This window comes from Cherax quadricarinatus, chromosome 51 (genome assembly GCF_038502225.1).
Source record: "Cherax quadricarinatus isolate ZL_2023a chromosome 51, ASM3850222v1, whole genome shotgun sequence".
Lineage (NCBI taxonomy): Eukaryota > Metazoa > Arthropoda > Malacostraca > Decapoda > Parastacidae > Cherax > Cherax quadricarinatus.
The window spans coordinates 5,015,038-5,031,311 of NC_091342.1; the positions used below are offsets into that span (position 1 = coordinate 5,015,038).

A 16,274-nucleotide genomic window follows, 5' to 3' on the forward strand; every position below is an offset into this window, starting at 1 on the left:
CTCATCCTTATATCCGACATAGACAAGGATGTCAGCCACAGCACCGTGTCTTCCTTTGCAGATGACACCCGAATCTGCATGACAGTGTCTTCCATTGCAGACACTGCAAAGCTCCAGGCAGACATCAACCAAATCTTTCAGTGGGCTGCAGAAAACAATATGAAGTTCAACGATGAGAAATTTCAATTACTCAGATATGGTAAACATGAGGAAATTAAATCTTCATCAGAGTACAAAACAAATTCTGGCCACAAAATAGAGCGAAACACCAACGTCAAAGACCTGGGAGTGATCATGTCGGAGGATCTCACCTTCAAGGACCATAACATTGTATCAATCGCATCTGCTAGAAAAATGACAGGATGGATAATGAGAACCTTCAAAACTAGGGAGGCCAAGCCCATGATGACACTCTTCAGGTCACTTGTTCTATCTAGGCTGGAATATTGCTGCACACTAACAGCACCTTTCAAGGCAGGTGAAATTGCCGACCTAGAAAATGTACAGAGAACTTTCACGGCGCGCATAACGGAGATAAAACACCTCAATTATTGGGAGCGCTTGAGGTTCCTAAACCTGTATTCCCTGGAACGCAGGAGGGAGAGATACATGATTATATACACCTGGAAAATCCTAGAGGGACTAGTACCGAACTTGCACACGAAAATCACCCACTACGAAAGCAAAAGACTTGGCAGACGATGCACCATCCCCCCAATGAAAAGCAGGGGTGTCACTAGCACGTTAAGAGACCATACAATAAGTGTCAGGGGCCCGAGACTGTTCAACTGCCTCCCAGCACACATAAGGGGGATTACCAACAGACCCCTGGCAGTCTTCAAGCTGGCACTGGACAAGCACCTAAAGTCAGTTCCGGATCAGCCGGGCTGTGGCTCGTATGTTGGTTTGCGTGCAGCCAGCAGCAACAGCCTGGTTGATCAGGCTCTGATCCACCAGGAGGCCTGGTCTCAGACCGGGCCGCGGGGGCGTTGACCCCCGGAACTCTCTCCAGGTAAACTCCAGGTAATACGTTTAAAGATATATATTTTATATTAATGTTAATGTAAAAATTAATAATTTTGCACCAAAAGAATCTTAGAAAACTTACCTAACCTTATTATAACAAGAACAATTTATTTTAGCCTAACCCAACTAAATATATTATAGATTTGTTTAAAATAATTTAATACTAAACAAACTCAGTGAAATATATTTTTTACGTTAGGTTCAGAATCATTTTGGTGAAATTATTGCATACACAAATTTTCGCTTGTCCTGTATGGCAGGATGAACGATGCTATTTAAGCCAAGATCGCAAATTCTGCCTATTCGGCACGACATATATATATACGTATATATATATATATATATATATATATATATATATATATATATATATATATATATATATATATATATATATATATATATATATATATATATATATATATATACGTGTATATACATATATATATATATATACATATATATATACATATATATATATATATATATATATATATATATATATATATATATATATATATATATATATGTATATATATATATATGTATATATATATATATATATAATTTATTTATATATATATATATATATATATACATATATATATATATATATATATATATATATATATATATATATATATATATATATAAATACATATATATATATATATATATATATATATATATATATATATATATATGTATATATATATATATATATATATATATATATATATATATATATATATATATATATATATATATATATATATATATATATATACCTGGAGAGAGTTCCGGGGGTCAACGCCCCCGCGGCCCGGTCTGTGACCAGGCCTCCTGGTGGATCAGAGCCTGATCAACCAGGCTATTACTGCTGGCTGCACGCAAACCAACGTACGAGCCACAGCCCGGCTGGTCAGGAACCGACTTTAGGTGCTTGTCCAGTGCCAGCTTGAAGACTGCCAGGGGTCTGTTAGTAATCCCCCTTATGTATGCTGGGAGGCAGTTGAACAGTCTCGGGCCCCTGACACTTATTGTATGGTCTCTTAACGTGCTAGTGACACCCCTGCTTTTCATTGGGGGGATGTTGCATCGTCTGCCAAGTCTTTTGCTTTCGTAGTGAGTGATTTTCGTGTGCAAGTTCGGTACTAGTCCCTCTAGGATTTCTAGTGCATTTAGGACCTTGTCGTAGTGATCCAATAGTTGAGACAGACAGGAGCAACCTGTTCTAAACCCATGTTGCCCTGGGTTGTGTAACTGATGGGTTTCTAGATGGGTGGTGATCTTGCTTCTTAGGACCCTTTCAAAGATTTTTATGATATGGGATGTTAGTGCTATTGGTCTGTAGTTCTTTGCTGTTGCTTTACTGCCCCTTTTGTGGAGTGGGGCTATGTCTGTTATTTTTAGTAACTGTGGGACGACCCCCTTGTCCATGCTCCCTCTCCATAGGATGGAAAAGGGTCGTGATAGGGGCTTCTTGCAGTTCTTGATGAACACGGAGTTCCGTGAGTATGGCCCTGGGGCAGAGTGCATGGGCATGTCATTTATCGCCTGTTCGAAGTCATTTGGCGTCAGGATAACATCGGATAGGCTTGTGTTAACCAAATTTTGTGGCTCTCTCATAAAAAATTCATTTTGATCTTCGACTCTCAGTCTGGTTAGCGGCTTGCTAAAAACTGAGTCATATTGGGACTTGAGTAGCTCACTCATTTCCTTGCTGTCATCTGTGTAGGACCCATCTTGTTTAAGTAGGGGCCCAATACTGGACGTTGTTCTCGACTTTGATTTGGCATAGGAGAAGAAATACTTTGGGTTTCTTTCGATTTCATTTATGGCTTTTAGTTCTTCCCGCGATTCCTGACTCCTATAAGATTCCTTTAGCTTGAGTTCGATGCTTGCTATTTCTCTGACCAGTGTCTCCCTACGCATTTCAGATATATTGACCTCTTTTAGCCGCTCTGTTATTCTTTTCCGTCGCCTGTAAAGGGAGCGCCTGTCTCTTTCTATTTTACATCTACTCCTCCTTTTTCTTAGAGGAATAAGCCTTGTGCATACATCGAGTGCCACCGAGTTAATCTGTTCTAGGCATAAGTTGGGGTCTGTGTTGCTTAGTATATCTTCCCAGCTTATATCGGTTAGGACTTGGTTTACTTGGTCCCACTTTATGTTTTTGTTATTGAAGTTGAATTTGGTGAATGCTCCCTCGTGACTAGTCTCATTATGTCGGTCTGGGGCTCCACGCATACATGTCTGAACCTCAATTATGTTGTGATCTGAGTATATTGTTTTTGATATGGTGACATTTCTTATCAGATCATCATTGTTAGTGAAGATGAGGTCTAGTGTATTCTCCAGTCTAGTAGGCTCTATTATTTGCTGGTTTAAATTGAATTTTGTGCAGAGATTTAAAAGCTCGTGTGAGTGTGAGTTTTCATCAGAGCTGCCTCCTGGTGTTATTACTGCAACAATATTATTTGCTATATTCCTCCATTTTAGGTGCCTTAAGTTGAAATCCCCCAGGAGCAAGATGTTGGGTGCAGGAGCTGGAAGATTTTCCAGACAGTGGTCAATTTTTAACAGCTGTTCGTGGAATTGCTGGGATGTTGCATCCGGAGGCTTGTAGACTACCACAATGACTAGGTTTTGGTTCTCGACCTTTACTGCTAAAACTTCCACTACATCATTTGAGGCATTAAGCAGTTCTGTGCAAACAAGTGACTCTGCAATGTACAGGCCAACCCCCCCCCCCCCCCTTTTGCCTGTTCACTCTGTCACATCTGTATAGGTTGTAACCTGGGATCCATATTTCGTTGTCCAAGTGATCCTTTATGTGGGTCTCAGTGAAAGCCGCGAACATTGCCTTTGCCTCTGCAAGCAGTCCACGGATGAAAGGTATTTTGTTGTTTGTTGCTGGCTTTAGACCCTGTACATTTGCAAAGAAGAATGTTATCGGACTGGTGGTATTGTTGGTACTGGGGGGGGGGGATTTTTTTTCCGGCATTAGTATCTGTATCTGTTGGTTTGGAGTGGAGGCCATCGACTGTGGTTCCACTCCAGGAATGACTGGATTTGGTGTACGATTTCTGCCATTTCCTGCCAGTTTTTTTTCCTTCCTGGCACTAAAAAACCTCTCCCTCTTGAGTGGCTGTGGCTACCCAGGTTTTCCCATGGCCTGGATGTTTTGTATCTTTTTATTCCCTTTAGATGGTATGCCTGGCAATTTAAGTTATAGCACAGTCTTTCCTGTATATATATATATATATATATATATATATATATATATATATATATATATATATATATATATATATATATATATATATATATATATATATATATATATAATAAACATTATATAGGGAAGTACCACCTCTATAGCTGGAATGGGGACCCTCATCCTCAGAGAAGACAATAAACGTACCTCAGAGAAAACTCAAGGTTCTCCCCGGAGCTGTTTGAATATTTTCTTCTCCTACCACCCCCTATATATTTTTTATTCTATGTGAACATTTGTTAATATATAATGTCGTTCCCATCTGGCTCTGCTGGGGGTTACACTGGAATAAGGCCACAGCATTTAAAGGAAATGGTTAATCCAGTTATTGGGGAAATTGCAGAGACACTGCTTTCAGAGATCACAAGGTTCGTCAACAATTCCTTGGCTGGTCTGATTCCTGATGAAATTAGACCTTTCTTTTTTGGTGCAACACTTTGTGCACTTAAAAAGAGGGATGGAGGAATTCGGCCAGTTGCAGTAGGCAACACGTTACGCCGCCTCGTATCCAAAGCTGCTGTCCGAAGTATTCGTGCACAGGCAGCCATGATGCTTCAACCAAACCAGCTTGGCTTTGGGGTCTCTCAAGGAAGTGAAGCAGCGGTTCATGCAACAAGGGCATATATCAACAACCTGCCTGAGGACAATGCAGTGGTAAAATTAGATTTCAAGAATGCGTTCAATCTCCTGAAAAGAGACGTGGTATTAGCAGCAGTACAAGAACATTTCCCTGGTCTCTTCCCTTTTGTTTCAGCTGGGTATAGCAAGGAATCAATGCTTCTCTTTGGAGAGCATGAAATCACATCATCGGAGGGTGTCCAACAAGGAGATCCTCTTGCACCATTTCTCTTCTGTATTGCAGTTAGGGAAATCACAGTCAGACTGACCAGCGAGCTAAACATCTGGTTCCTAGATGATGGCACACTAGCAGGTACAAAGGAGTCCCTCCTACATGACCTTACACAGGTAATGACACGGGGACAGGAAATGGGTCTCATCCTGAATCCATCCAAATGTGAAATCATCTCAGTCAGTCAACAAGTGATAAATGCAGTGAGATCAAAACTACCAGGAGCAGCAGTCATTGCCCCCACAAATAGTGTCTTGCTAGGAGCACCTCTGGGAAGCAATGCCATTGACACAATTCTCAGGAAGAAATTGGAAGAGTTAAGGAGAATGGAACAACGAATAGGCAATCTGGACACCCACGATGCCTTGTACCTTCTCACAAAGTGCTTGAGTCTGCCCAGGTTGACATATTTCCTAAGATGTGCACCTTCATATGATAACCCTATACTGCACGAATATGACAGCATTCTGAGGCAGATTTTTACGAAAGTACTTAACCTTACTCTAGAAGACGGGCAGTGGAACCAAGCTACACTTCCAGTCAGACTAGGAGGCATTGGTGTCCGCAAGTCATCACAGATTGCGTTACCTGCTTTTCTGTCCTCGTGTATTGCATCCAGAGAGCTTGTAGCAGCGATTCTCCCTGAACATCTTAGGGACAAGATTGGAGCCCAGGACCAAAAATTCATTGACGGAGCAATGATCTGGGATAATCTAACGGGCTCAGAAACCAGACCTGCTCCCCCCAACAACTACAAACAATCGCACTGGGATGGTCCAATAGTGGAAAATATAGCCTCAACGATGCTTCAGAGTGTGTCAGGGAAGGATAGAGCCCGCCTGCTGGCAGTGAGAGCCCCTCATGCTGGGGACTTTCTGTTGGCTGTTCCCAACTCCAGCCTTGGCACACGCCTCGACCCACAGACCATCCGCATCGGTGTTGCCCTTCGACTTGCCGCCCCTATTCTCGCCGAACACAGGTGTATTTGTGGCAGTGAAGCAGCAGACCGATTCGGGTACCATGGTCTTGTGTGCCGTAAATCCGAGGGAAAGATTGCAAGACATGAGGAGGTTAATAACATTATCAGGAGGAGCCTCACAACAGCTGGATGCCCAGCAGTAAGGGAGCCACCCCAACTATGCAGATCTGATGGCAGCCAGAAGCGTCCAGATGGTATCACCCTTCAAGCCTGGACAGATGGGAAGCAGGTGGTGTGGGACTATACATGTGCATCTACCTTGGCTGATACCTATCTCCAATACACCAGGGAGGAAGGAGGGGCAGCTGCCAGCTTTAGGGAGTCCCAAAAGTCTAGAAAATATGGAGAACTTGCCCATCATTATATGTTTGTTCCCATAGGCTCAGAGACCCTTGGCTCATGGGGAAAGAGTGCATCTAATTTCCTTAAGGAGCTGGGAAAAAGACTCATCAGGGTAACTAGGGATCCCAGGGCAGCTAGTTTTCTGTTCCAGCGGCTCAGCGCGGCTGTTCAAAGGGGTAATGCATGCTGCATTTTGGGCACACGCCCCAGCTCTGAGGAGCTGGATGAGATTTTCGCCTTATAATCGGTGATACACACGTAACAACATGTACCGTATATGCCACCTTTATATCAACAATGTATCTCTTAAACCTTCTGTGCCATATTATGTAATAAAATATTCCTATTGGTAAAAAAAAAAAATAGTTTAAAAGATGGGGTGGTAGGGGAAGTGGAATATTCAAATGGCTTCAGGAAGAAATCCAAATATTCTTCCTTGAAGCCTTTTTATCCACTTCTCCGAGGCTATGGGTCCCACAATTTACACCAGAGGTGGACCCCATCTTATATATATATATATATATATATATTATATATATATATATATATATATATATATATATATATATATATATATATATATATGTATATGTATATATATATATATATATATATATATATATATATATATATATATATATATATATATATATATATGTATACGGAGATTTAACTTTAATTAGAGATTAGAGTATTCTTAACTGGTGTACAGGAGAAATACAGTGTTAATAAATCTCGTGGTTCTTAACCAAACAATCAGTCTCTGGCCTTGCCTAGTGATCAAGCCCAAGTCCTTTTGCTTGAGACAATCTCCTTACCACCGAACCAAGTGGACGAGGACTCACGGCCGGTACTATTGCAACTTGTCATCAATAGAATAAATGTAAATTTTTTACACGATTACGAAAACCATTGGAAAACCACATTGAAAAACACACCTTTGTTTTTCAGACGTTCTCCTCCTTAATGGCATCTTCGAGGTACGTCATTTGTAAATAGCGTTAGGAAAATTTAAATTTAGTGATCTTAACGAATTCCATCAGACTGTAATACTAAAATGAATGTTGCTTTAAGGATTATATTTTCTCGATATACGGTTGTGCTCTTTTTTTTTTTTAATCACAGTATGTATTCTGCTGATACTGATTATCAATACGTACCTCTTGTATACGGAGTGTTTTGTATATAAAAGTACATGTACATGTAAGGGACTTATCAGGGAGCATCTGGCGTTGAGGTCAGCTCTGGCAATATTAGGCTGGGCTGTGATGAATGGTTTGAAAAACCGACAAGTTGAAGATTGAGACACTTATGCAGCATATGGAAATCTTTATTCAGGAAACGTTTCGCCACACAGTGGCTTCATCAGTCCAATACAAAGAGGAAGGCGTAAGGAGAGGAGGAGGGACTGATTACCTCATTCTCCTCCTCTCCTTACGCCTTCCTCTTTGTATTGGACTGATGAAGCCACTGTGTGGCGAAACGTTTCCTGAATAAAGATTTCCATATGCTGCATTTCATTAGGCTGGGCTAAATTCCAGTTCCTGGCCTTCTTAAGGGTGTTGAGCTACAGCTCTTAGGCCTTTTTGAGGATGTTTAGCAACAGTTACTACAAATCTTAAATATGTTTAATCTCCGGGGCCTTTTAAAGTTGCTGATCTCCAGCTCCTGGACTTGCTTGAAGAGTTGAGTTATAGCTCCTAGGTTTCTTAATTATGAATGTTGAGCTCCAGCTCTTCTGCCTCTTGAGAATTCTGAGGTACACCTATTATGCCTCTTGCGAGCACTGAGATACAGGAGGCTGAGGATGAGATACGAGGAATTAACATAAAGAACATTAGAAAGAAGAAACACTGCAGCAGGCCTAATGGCCTATGCGAGGCAGGTCCAAGTCCCCCGCCATCCCAAACCAACGCTCCAACCTAGGCAGGTCAGGTCACATTCACTTAAGGAAGGAGCACGGCATCTGACCCAGTATCACAAGCTAGTTAGGTCCAACTCACACCCACTCATGTATTTATCTAACCTGTTTTTAAAACTTCTTAGATCGCATAGTGACCCAAACACATCTCTAGGTTAAATATGTAAACATGCGTTCTTTATCCTGGGAATCTAATACAAGTGTAAGCACTGGGAAGAAAATTCCGATGACACTAATCCCATCCTGCCTCAATTTTCAGGACTTGCAAAATTCTCATATGATCGCTAATTATGAAAACAAATTAGTTGTCAGTGGCATTACTGGGGTTGGTGTCACCAGGGGCGGCATCTTTGGTGCCACCTCTGTGAAATCCAATGGCGGGAGGATAGGGGGAGTAAACTCCAGTTACGTCACTACTGCCTGACCAGTTGTCACTACTGCCTGACCAGTTACGTCACTACTGCCTGACCAGTTGTCATTACTGCCTGACCAGTTGTCACTACTGCCTGACCAGTTACGTCACTACTGCCTGACCAGTTGTCACTACTGCCTGACCAGTTGTCACTACTGCCTGACCAGTTACGTCACTACTGCCTGACCAGTTGTCACTACTGCCTGACCAGTTACGTCACTACTGCCTGACCAGTTGTCACTACTGCCTGACCAGTTACGTCACTACTGCCTGACCAGTTGTCACTACTGCCTGACCAGTTGTCACTACTGCCTGACCAGTTGTCACTACTGCCTGACCAGTTACGTCACTACTGCCTGACCAGTTGTCACTACTGCCTGACCAGTTACGTCACTACTGCCTGACCAGTTGTCACTACTGCCTGACCAGTTACGTCACTACTGCCTGACCAGTTGTCACTACTGCCTGACCAGTTGTCACTACTGCCTGACCAGTTGTCACTACTGCCTGACCAGTTACGTCACTACTGCCTGACCAGTTGTCACTACTGCCTGACCAGTTACGTCCAGTTACGTCACTACTGTCACTACTGCCTGACCAGTTGTCACAGCCTGACCAGTGTCACTACTGCCTGACCAGTTACGTCACTACTGCCTGACCAGTTGTCACTACTGCCTGACCAGTTGTCACTACTGCCTGACCAGTTGTCACTACTGCCTGACCAGTTACGTCACTACTGCCTGACCAGTTGTCACTACTGCCTGACCAGTTACGTCACTACTGCCTGACCAGTTGTCACTACTGCCTGACCAGTTACGTCACTACTGCCTGACCAGTTGTCACTACTGCCTGACCAGTTGTCACTACTGCCTGACCAGTTGTCACTACTGCCTGACCAGTTACGTCACTACTGCCTGACCAGTTGTCACTACTGCCTGACCAGTTACGTCACTACTGCCTGACCAGTTGTCACTACTGCCTGACCAGTTACGTCACTACTGCCTGACCAGTTGTCACTACTGCCTGACCAGTTGTCACTACTGCCTGACCAGTTGTCACTACTGCCTGACCAGTTACGTCACTACTGCCTGACCAGTTACGTCACTACTGCCTGACCAGTTACGTCACTACTGCCTGACCAGTTATGTCACTACTGCCTGACCAGTTACGTCACTACTGCCTGACCAGTTACGTCACTACTGCCTGACCAGTTGTCACTACTGCCTGACCAGTTACGTCACTACTGCCTGACCAGTTACGTCACTACTGCCTGACCAGTTACGTCACTACTGCCTGACCAGTTACGTCACTACTGCCTGACCAGTTACGTCACTACTGCCTGACCAGTTACGTCACTACTGCCTGACCAGTTACGTCACTACTGCACATTGCCCACCAGTGACTAATGTTTAGTAATGAGAACGTTTAAGGACCATAAACCGAATAGGAGAATACTTTTCAACTTTAATAATAAGATAAATAATCGTAGTAATATTAAGGAAACAAACTCAAATATCACTGAGTACAGCCAACAGATCCTACATTTATTCATTTTCAACAATGAGAGAGAGAGAAAAAAAAAACAAAAAAAAACTTTGCAATATCAGAAAAACACTAGATCCGATTTGACCTTGAGTACAGGTAACATCTCAGTGAATCTGATATTACATTTCCTTGCTTTCAATCCTGCAGTCATCTATCACATCAAAATCAATGATTATTCCCTATATAGGCCTATTTGTACTCTGTAATCATAAAATAGGCTCTTCCTCATATACATCAATGACCTTCCAAACGTATCCCAACACCTGAAACCCATTCTCTTTGCTGATGACACGACTTATGTCATCTCTCACCCTAATCTTGCCACCCTCAACACCATTGTGAATGAGGAGCTGATTAAAATATCGACTTGGATGACAGCCAATAAACTTACGCTTAACACTGACAGAACCTACTATATTATGTTTGGTAGCAGAGCAGGAGATGCACAAATTAACATTAAGATTGACAACACTCTAATTACCAGAAATAATGGGGGAAAATTCCTAGGCTTATACCTTGACAACAACCTGAATTTCAGCACCCATATCCAGCATATAGCCAAAAAAGTATCCAAAACGGTTGGGATCCTCTCCAAGATACGATACTACGTGCCGCAAAATGCCCTTCTCACACTATACCACTCACTTATTTATCCATACCTCACCTATGCTATTTGTGCTTGGGGATCAACTGCAGCAACACACCTAAAGCCAATAATAACCCAACAAAAAGCTGCAGTAAGAATAATCACTAAATCCCATCCCTGGCAACACACCCCCCCACTCTTCATAGATCTAAACTTACTCCCAGTTCAGTACATCCACACTTACTACTGTGCAATCTACATCTACAGGGCCTTAAACTCTAATATCAACCTTGACCTAAAACGCTTTCTTGATAGTTGTGACAGAACCCACAGGCATAACACCAGACACAAACATCTCTACGACATTCCCCGTGTCCGACTAAACCTTTACAAAAATTCAATGTATGTCAAAGGCCCTAAAATCTGGAATACCCTACCTGAGAACTCTAGAACTGCAGACACATTCATCACCTTCAAAACTACCATTAGAAAACATCTTATCTCCCTGATACACCCCGTCAACTAACTACACGAATACCACCTGGTGGTTCACACTTACACTCACTCATTTGACCGTAAACAGAAATATTAATCTCAGTCTTAAAATAATGAATCCTGTGATACTCCAATACTGAAACTATGTACTGTGCCAAAACAAAAGCATTCATATTGCTAAACTCACAAACTAGTATTTAGTCACTTAGCCATAATACCAACTTACCTCATAATTTGTAATATTTTACAATTAAGAATAAAACTAAGTATGCCCGAAATGCCTAGCCATGCTAAGCGTTCTAGTGGTACACTCTGTAATCACAATTTTACTACATGTAAACCAAACAATAACCGAATTTCTGTAAACTCAGCATTGTAATCCTTATAGAGAATAAACTTTGAATTTGAATTTGAATTTGAAGGATTTTTCTCTTATGTTGCTGCATCACTGTTTTGTGTATTAGTGTCGTCACCTTTAGAGGCTCTGTGGTGTCACCCGGGGCGGCGCCCATCCCATCCCTTACGACTTCATTGTTAGCTGTTACGATAAGAACACAGGAAATACTGAATTGGTAATTTTTACTTTAGTGCATCTCATCCTATTGGTAAAATAGATAAGATAAAACCACGCCAAGCAGAGTTACGCGAGGCATTGTAGGGTAAGCACGTATTACTTGCACTCCACCAAGGATTTGTAATATAAATACTGTAGAGTGGGGATGTGTTTCCTGCTCTCCACCAAGTGTCTGTAGTTGCGTGACGTGGAACACTGTTGACTGGGCACGTGTTTCCTGCACTCCACTAAGCATCTGTAGTAGCGTGACGTGGAACTCAGAGGCGGACTTGCCATACAGGTATTTTGGCAATGCCCGATGGGCCACTGGACTGGGTATAAAAAAAACTGAGAAAATGTTACGAAAAACTGAAGTCATAACCTCTACACAAAGATTGAAACGAAAACGGAACGCGCCTTAGCTGAGCAGTGAATACACGCGTCTGGCCCTCAGCAGTTAATGAGCCAACCCGAGAAGTGACGGATGTTCGGGAAGGTTAAGGCATAGTCCGCTTCTGCCAGCACTCCACCAAGCATCTGTAGTAGTGTGACGTGGAACACTGTAGGGTGGGCAGGTGCTCCATGCTCTCACACTAGCATCTAGTACACCTGACGTAACTCCACAGAGTAAGGCAAGTGTAGTTAATCAGTCATCTTTATTTCGTACAAAAATACACAAAAAGATGTGTACGTCTTTTATATTTACGCATCTACAGTTCACATATACCGTATATATATATATATATATATATATATATATATATATATATATATATATATATATATATATATATATATATATATATATATATATATATATATATATATATATATATATATGTGTGTGTGTGTGTGTGTGTGTGTGTGTGTGTGTGTGTGTGTACTCACCTAGTTGAGGTTGCAGGGGTCGAGTCCAAGCTCCTGGTCCCGTGTGTGTGTGACCAGACCCCGTGGTGGATCAGGACCTGATCAACCAGGATGTTACTGCTGGCCACATGCAACCCGACGGACGGACTAATACCTAGTACATTGATTGAGTCACTTCCAGATAACAACGGCAATTAGTCATTATTATAAATCAGTGAACATGAACATTTATCTCGTAATTTCTGTAGATTGAGGCTTCTTTCAACGCGCGCCCGTGCACATTTTTTTTTTTTGGGGGGGGGGGGGAGGAGACATGTATTGAAAAATAAGAAGTTAGATTTACACTAAATAAACTTTTAAGGTTTGTTTCGGTCTGTATACTGATGTGGGCCTCCCAGCATACATAAGGGGGATTACCAACAGACCCCTGGCAGTCTTCAAGCTGGCACTGGACAAGCACCTAAAGTCAGTTCCTGATCAGCCGGGCTGTGGCTCGTACGTTGGTTTGCGTGCAGCCAGCAGCAACAGCCTGGTTGATCAGGCTCTGATCCACCAGGAGGCCTGGTCACAGACCGGGCCGCGGGGGCGTTGACCCCCGGAACTCTCTCCAGGTAAACTCCAGGTATGTAATGCATCTTAAAATAATGTAACCTCTGTTAATAAGAGATCCAGTGATTGAAAAAGTTAGCAACAGATCTCACGAGGCTAACACACACTACCTCTACCTTCCAGAGATTGTTATAATACATATTATAATAGTAGTAGTATTATATTAATACATATTATTATTATTATTATTATTATTTTGATTGGGTTATTCTGTGTTAAAAGATTCGATAAGCGTTATTAAACCTCGTAATGCTCAACATTGACAAGTGATCTTTGCCTTAACAGATGCTGGTGATGGTGTTAATGGTGGTGGTGGTGTTGTCACCGCCTTCCCTGGCTGACCAGGCCAGACTCAATTATGCCACCACTTTCCTTCACGTCTTCAAGAGCTTCAAGACCTTCATCTCTGAAGAGAAAAGTCTCTTAGAATCCGAAAAGGAGTTCCTACTCAACCACTTGCCTCAGAACAAAAGTATCCTGCGTGTACAATTGTGTTCTCCGGATTTTCAGAGGTGCGAAGGTTCGACCCAGCTGAAGGGTTTAAGATCCACCAACAAGACATTTGGTTACGTGGACAACGCAACCTGTGTCAGGTACGCCATTAGTTATGTGCAGGAGAGTGAGTGTAGCTGTATGGACGAGTCTATGCATTCCACCTCAACTCTTCTCTACGAGAAACTATTGAATGACGAAGGCTTGTCCTGGAAGATTTCTAAAAGTCAAATGAACGTGAGCTGCCACGTTACGGAATTTACACCCTCAGAAGATCCCAGACAGAGCCGTCACTACCACCATACGCTCAAAATACCTCTAGATACCACTAGTAACACACATCTTGATCTGAATGTGTGTACAAGTAACTTAACCTTGTGTGAGGGCGGGGTGGTCCACCACATGATGATAAACTATGATAAAATTAACGTGAGACTTGATGATGACAAGACCGTGGAGTTGACTGTGCCCAGCCACAAGTGTTCCTGTACATCTTACCCTAATCAACATAAGCACCTCAACAACACGCTACATGAACTACGGATCAATGTTACTGCCTGTGGAGTTTTTATTACAGCAGCTACTCCGTTTAATATCACCTATATTCTTCAAAATGAAGCTATTTTAGCCCTTCAGAAATGTGAAGCGACCGCTAGAGGTACAAATTCAACCATGATTGAAATGACAGACAAGGTCAAGTACATAGAGAATATCGACGATTTGTTTTTTCAGGCTTCTAGAGCCCCCATCTACTTTCATACTTTATATAAGGGTTTACTAATTTTATTGGTGATTCTGCACTACAAAATTTATATATGTTTTACTTAATAGCCGAGTGTAGTTTCTCGACACCAAGTACCTATTCCTAACATGTAATTATGTTCGGTATATTTAAATGAAAAATTAGTTACAGAATGAAAACCCAAGGACAAATGGGAAAAGAAGAGTTTTAAAGTGATATATACAAATTTAGACTGATGTAGATTTATGGTATCACAGTGAAATGGATCTGTGACAACTTCACTAGGAGTTTTTTTGGTCCTGGTCGACACTTACAAAGAACCTGGACTTATACCAGTGATAATTATATTGACGAGCTTCGCAGTCAGTATGTTACTGTTTAGCTTTGATGGAAAACAAATTACATATTGTATATATGTACATATATATAAGATAAGATAAGATTTCGTTCGGATTTTTAACCCCGGAGGGTTAGCCACCCAGGATAACCCAAGAAAGTCAGTGCGTCATCGAGGACTGTCTAACTTATTTCCATTGTGGTCCTTAATCTTGTCCCCCAGGATGCGACCCACACCAGTCGACTAACACCCAGGTACCTATTTGCTGCTAGGTGAACAGGACAATAGGTGTAAGGAAACGTGTCGGAATTTCCACCCGCCGGGAATCGAACCCGGGTGTGTATATATATATATATATATATATATATATATATATATATATATATATATATATATATATATATATATATATATATATATATATATATATATATATATATATATATATATATATATATATATTAGCAGGAACTCGTTTAAAATTAAGTCCTTAAAGTTTCTCTTGTACGTTTAAAGATATATTTTTTCATGTATGTTTATGTTAAAATAAATAATTTTGTACAAAAAGAACCTTGTTGTAACAAGCGCAATTTAATTTAGCCTAATCCAACTAAATATATTTTAAATAAGTTTACAATAATTTAATAATAAACAAGCACACTGAAATATATTTTTTCGTTAGGTTCAGAATGATTTTTGCGAAAATTATTGCATACACAAATTTGCGCTCGTCTTATTCGGCAAGAAGAGCGTTGCTAAAGCCAAAATAGCAAATTTTACCTATTCGGCACGACACACTATATATATATATATATATATATATATATATATATATATATATATATATATATATATATACCTGGAGAGGGTTTCGGGGGTCAACCCCCCCTTGGCCCAGTCTGTGACCAGGTCTCATGGTGGATCAGGGCCAGATCAACCAGGCTGTTACTGTTGGCCGCACGCAACCCGACGTACGAACCACAGCCCGGCTGGACAGGCACTGACTTTAGGTGCCTGTCCAGCGCCTTCCCGAAGACAGCCAGGGCTCTATTGGTAATCCCCCTTAGGTATGCTGGGAGGCAGTTGAACAGTCTTGGGCCCCTGACACTTATTGTCTCTCTTAACGTGCTAGTGACACCCCTGCTTTTCATTGGGGGGGTGTTGCATCGTCTGCCGAGTCTTTTGCTTTCATAGGGATTGATTTTCGTGTGCAAGTTCGGTACTAATCCCTCTGTTAT

General features: G+C 41.5%; 1 protein-coding gene across 2 annotated transcripts in view; it reads left to right on the forward strand.

The window, feature by feature from the left end:
* Positions 1-15,377, forward strand: part of LOC128694718 (uncharacterized) — a 41,986-nt gene extending 26,609 nt beyond the window's left edge. The window contains exons 1-2 of one of the 2 annotated variants that reach the window (XM_053784973.2): positions 12,058-12,621; positions 13,751-15,376. In XM_053784973.2, the coding sequence (XP_053640948.2) occupies positions 13,751-14,785 (1,035 nt within the window). In that variant the 5' untranslated portion in view covers positions 12,058-12,621 and the 3' untranslated portion in view covers positions 14,786-15,376. Of the gene's footprint in view, positions 1-12,057; positions 12,622-13,750 lie in introns of those variants that run through there. The other variant, XM_053784974.2, reaches the window with a different exon arrangement.
* Positions 15,378-16,274: the final 897 nt, after the last annotated feature.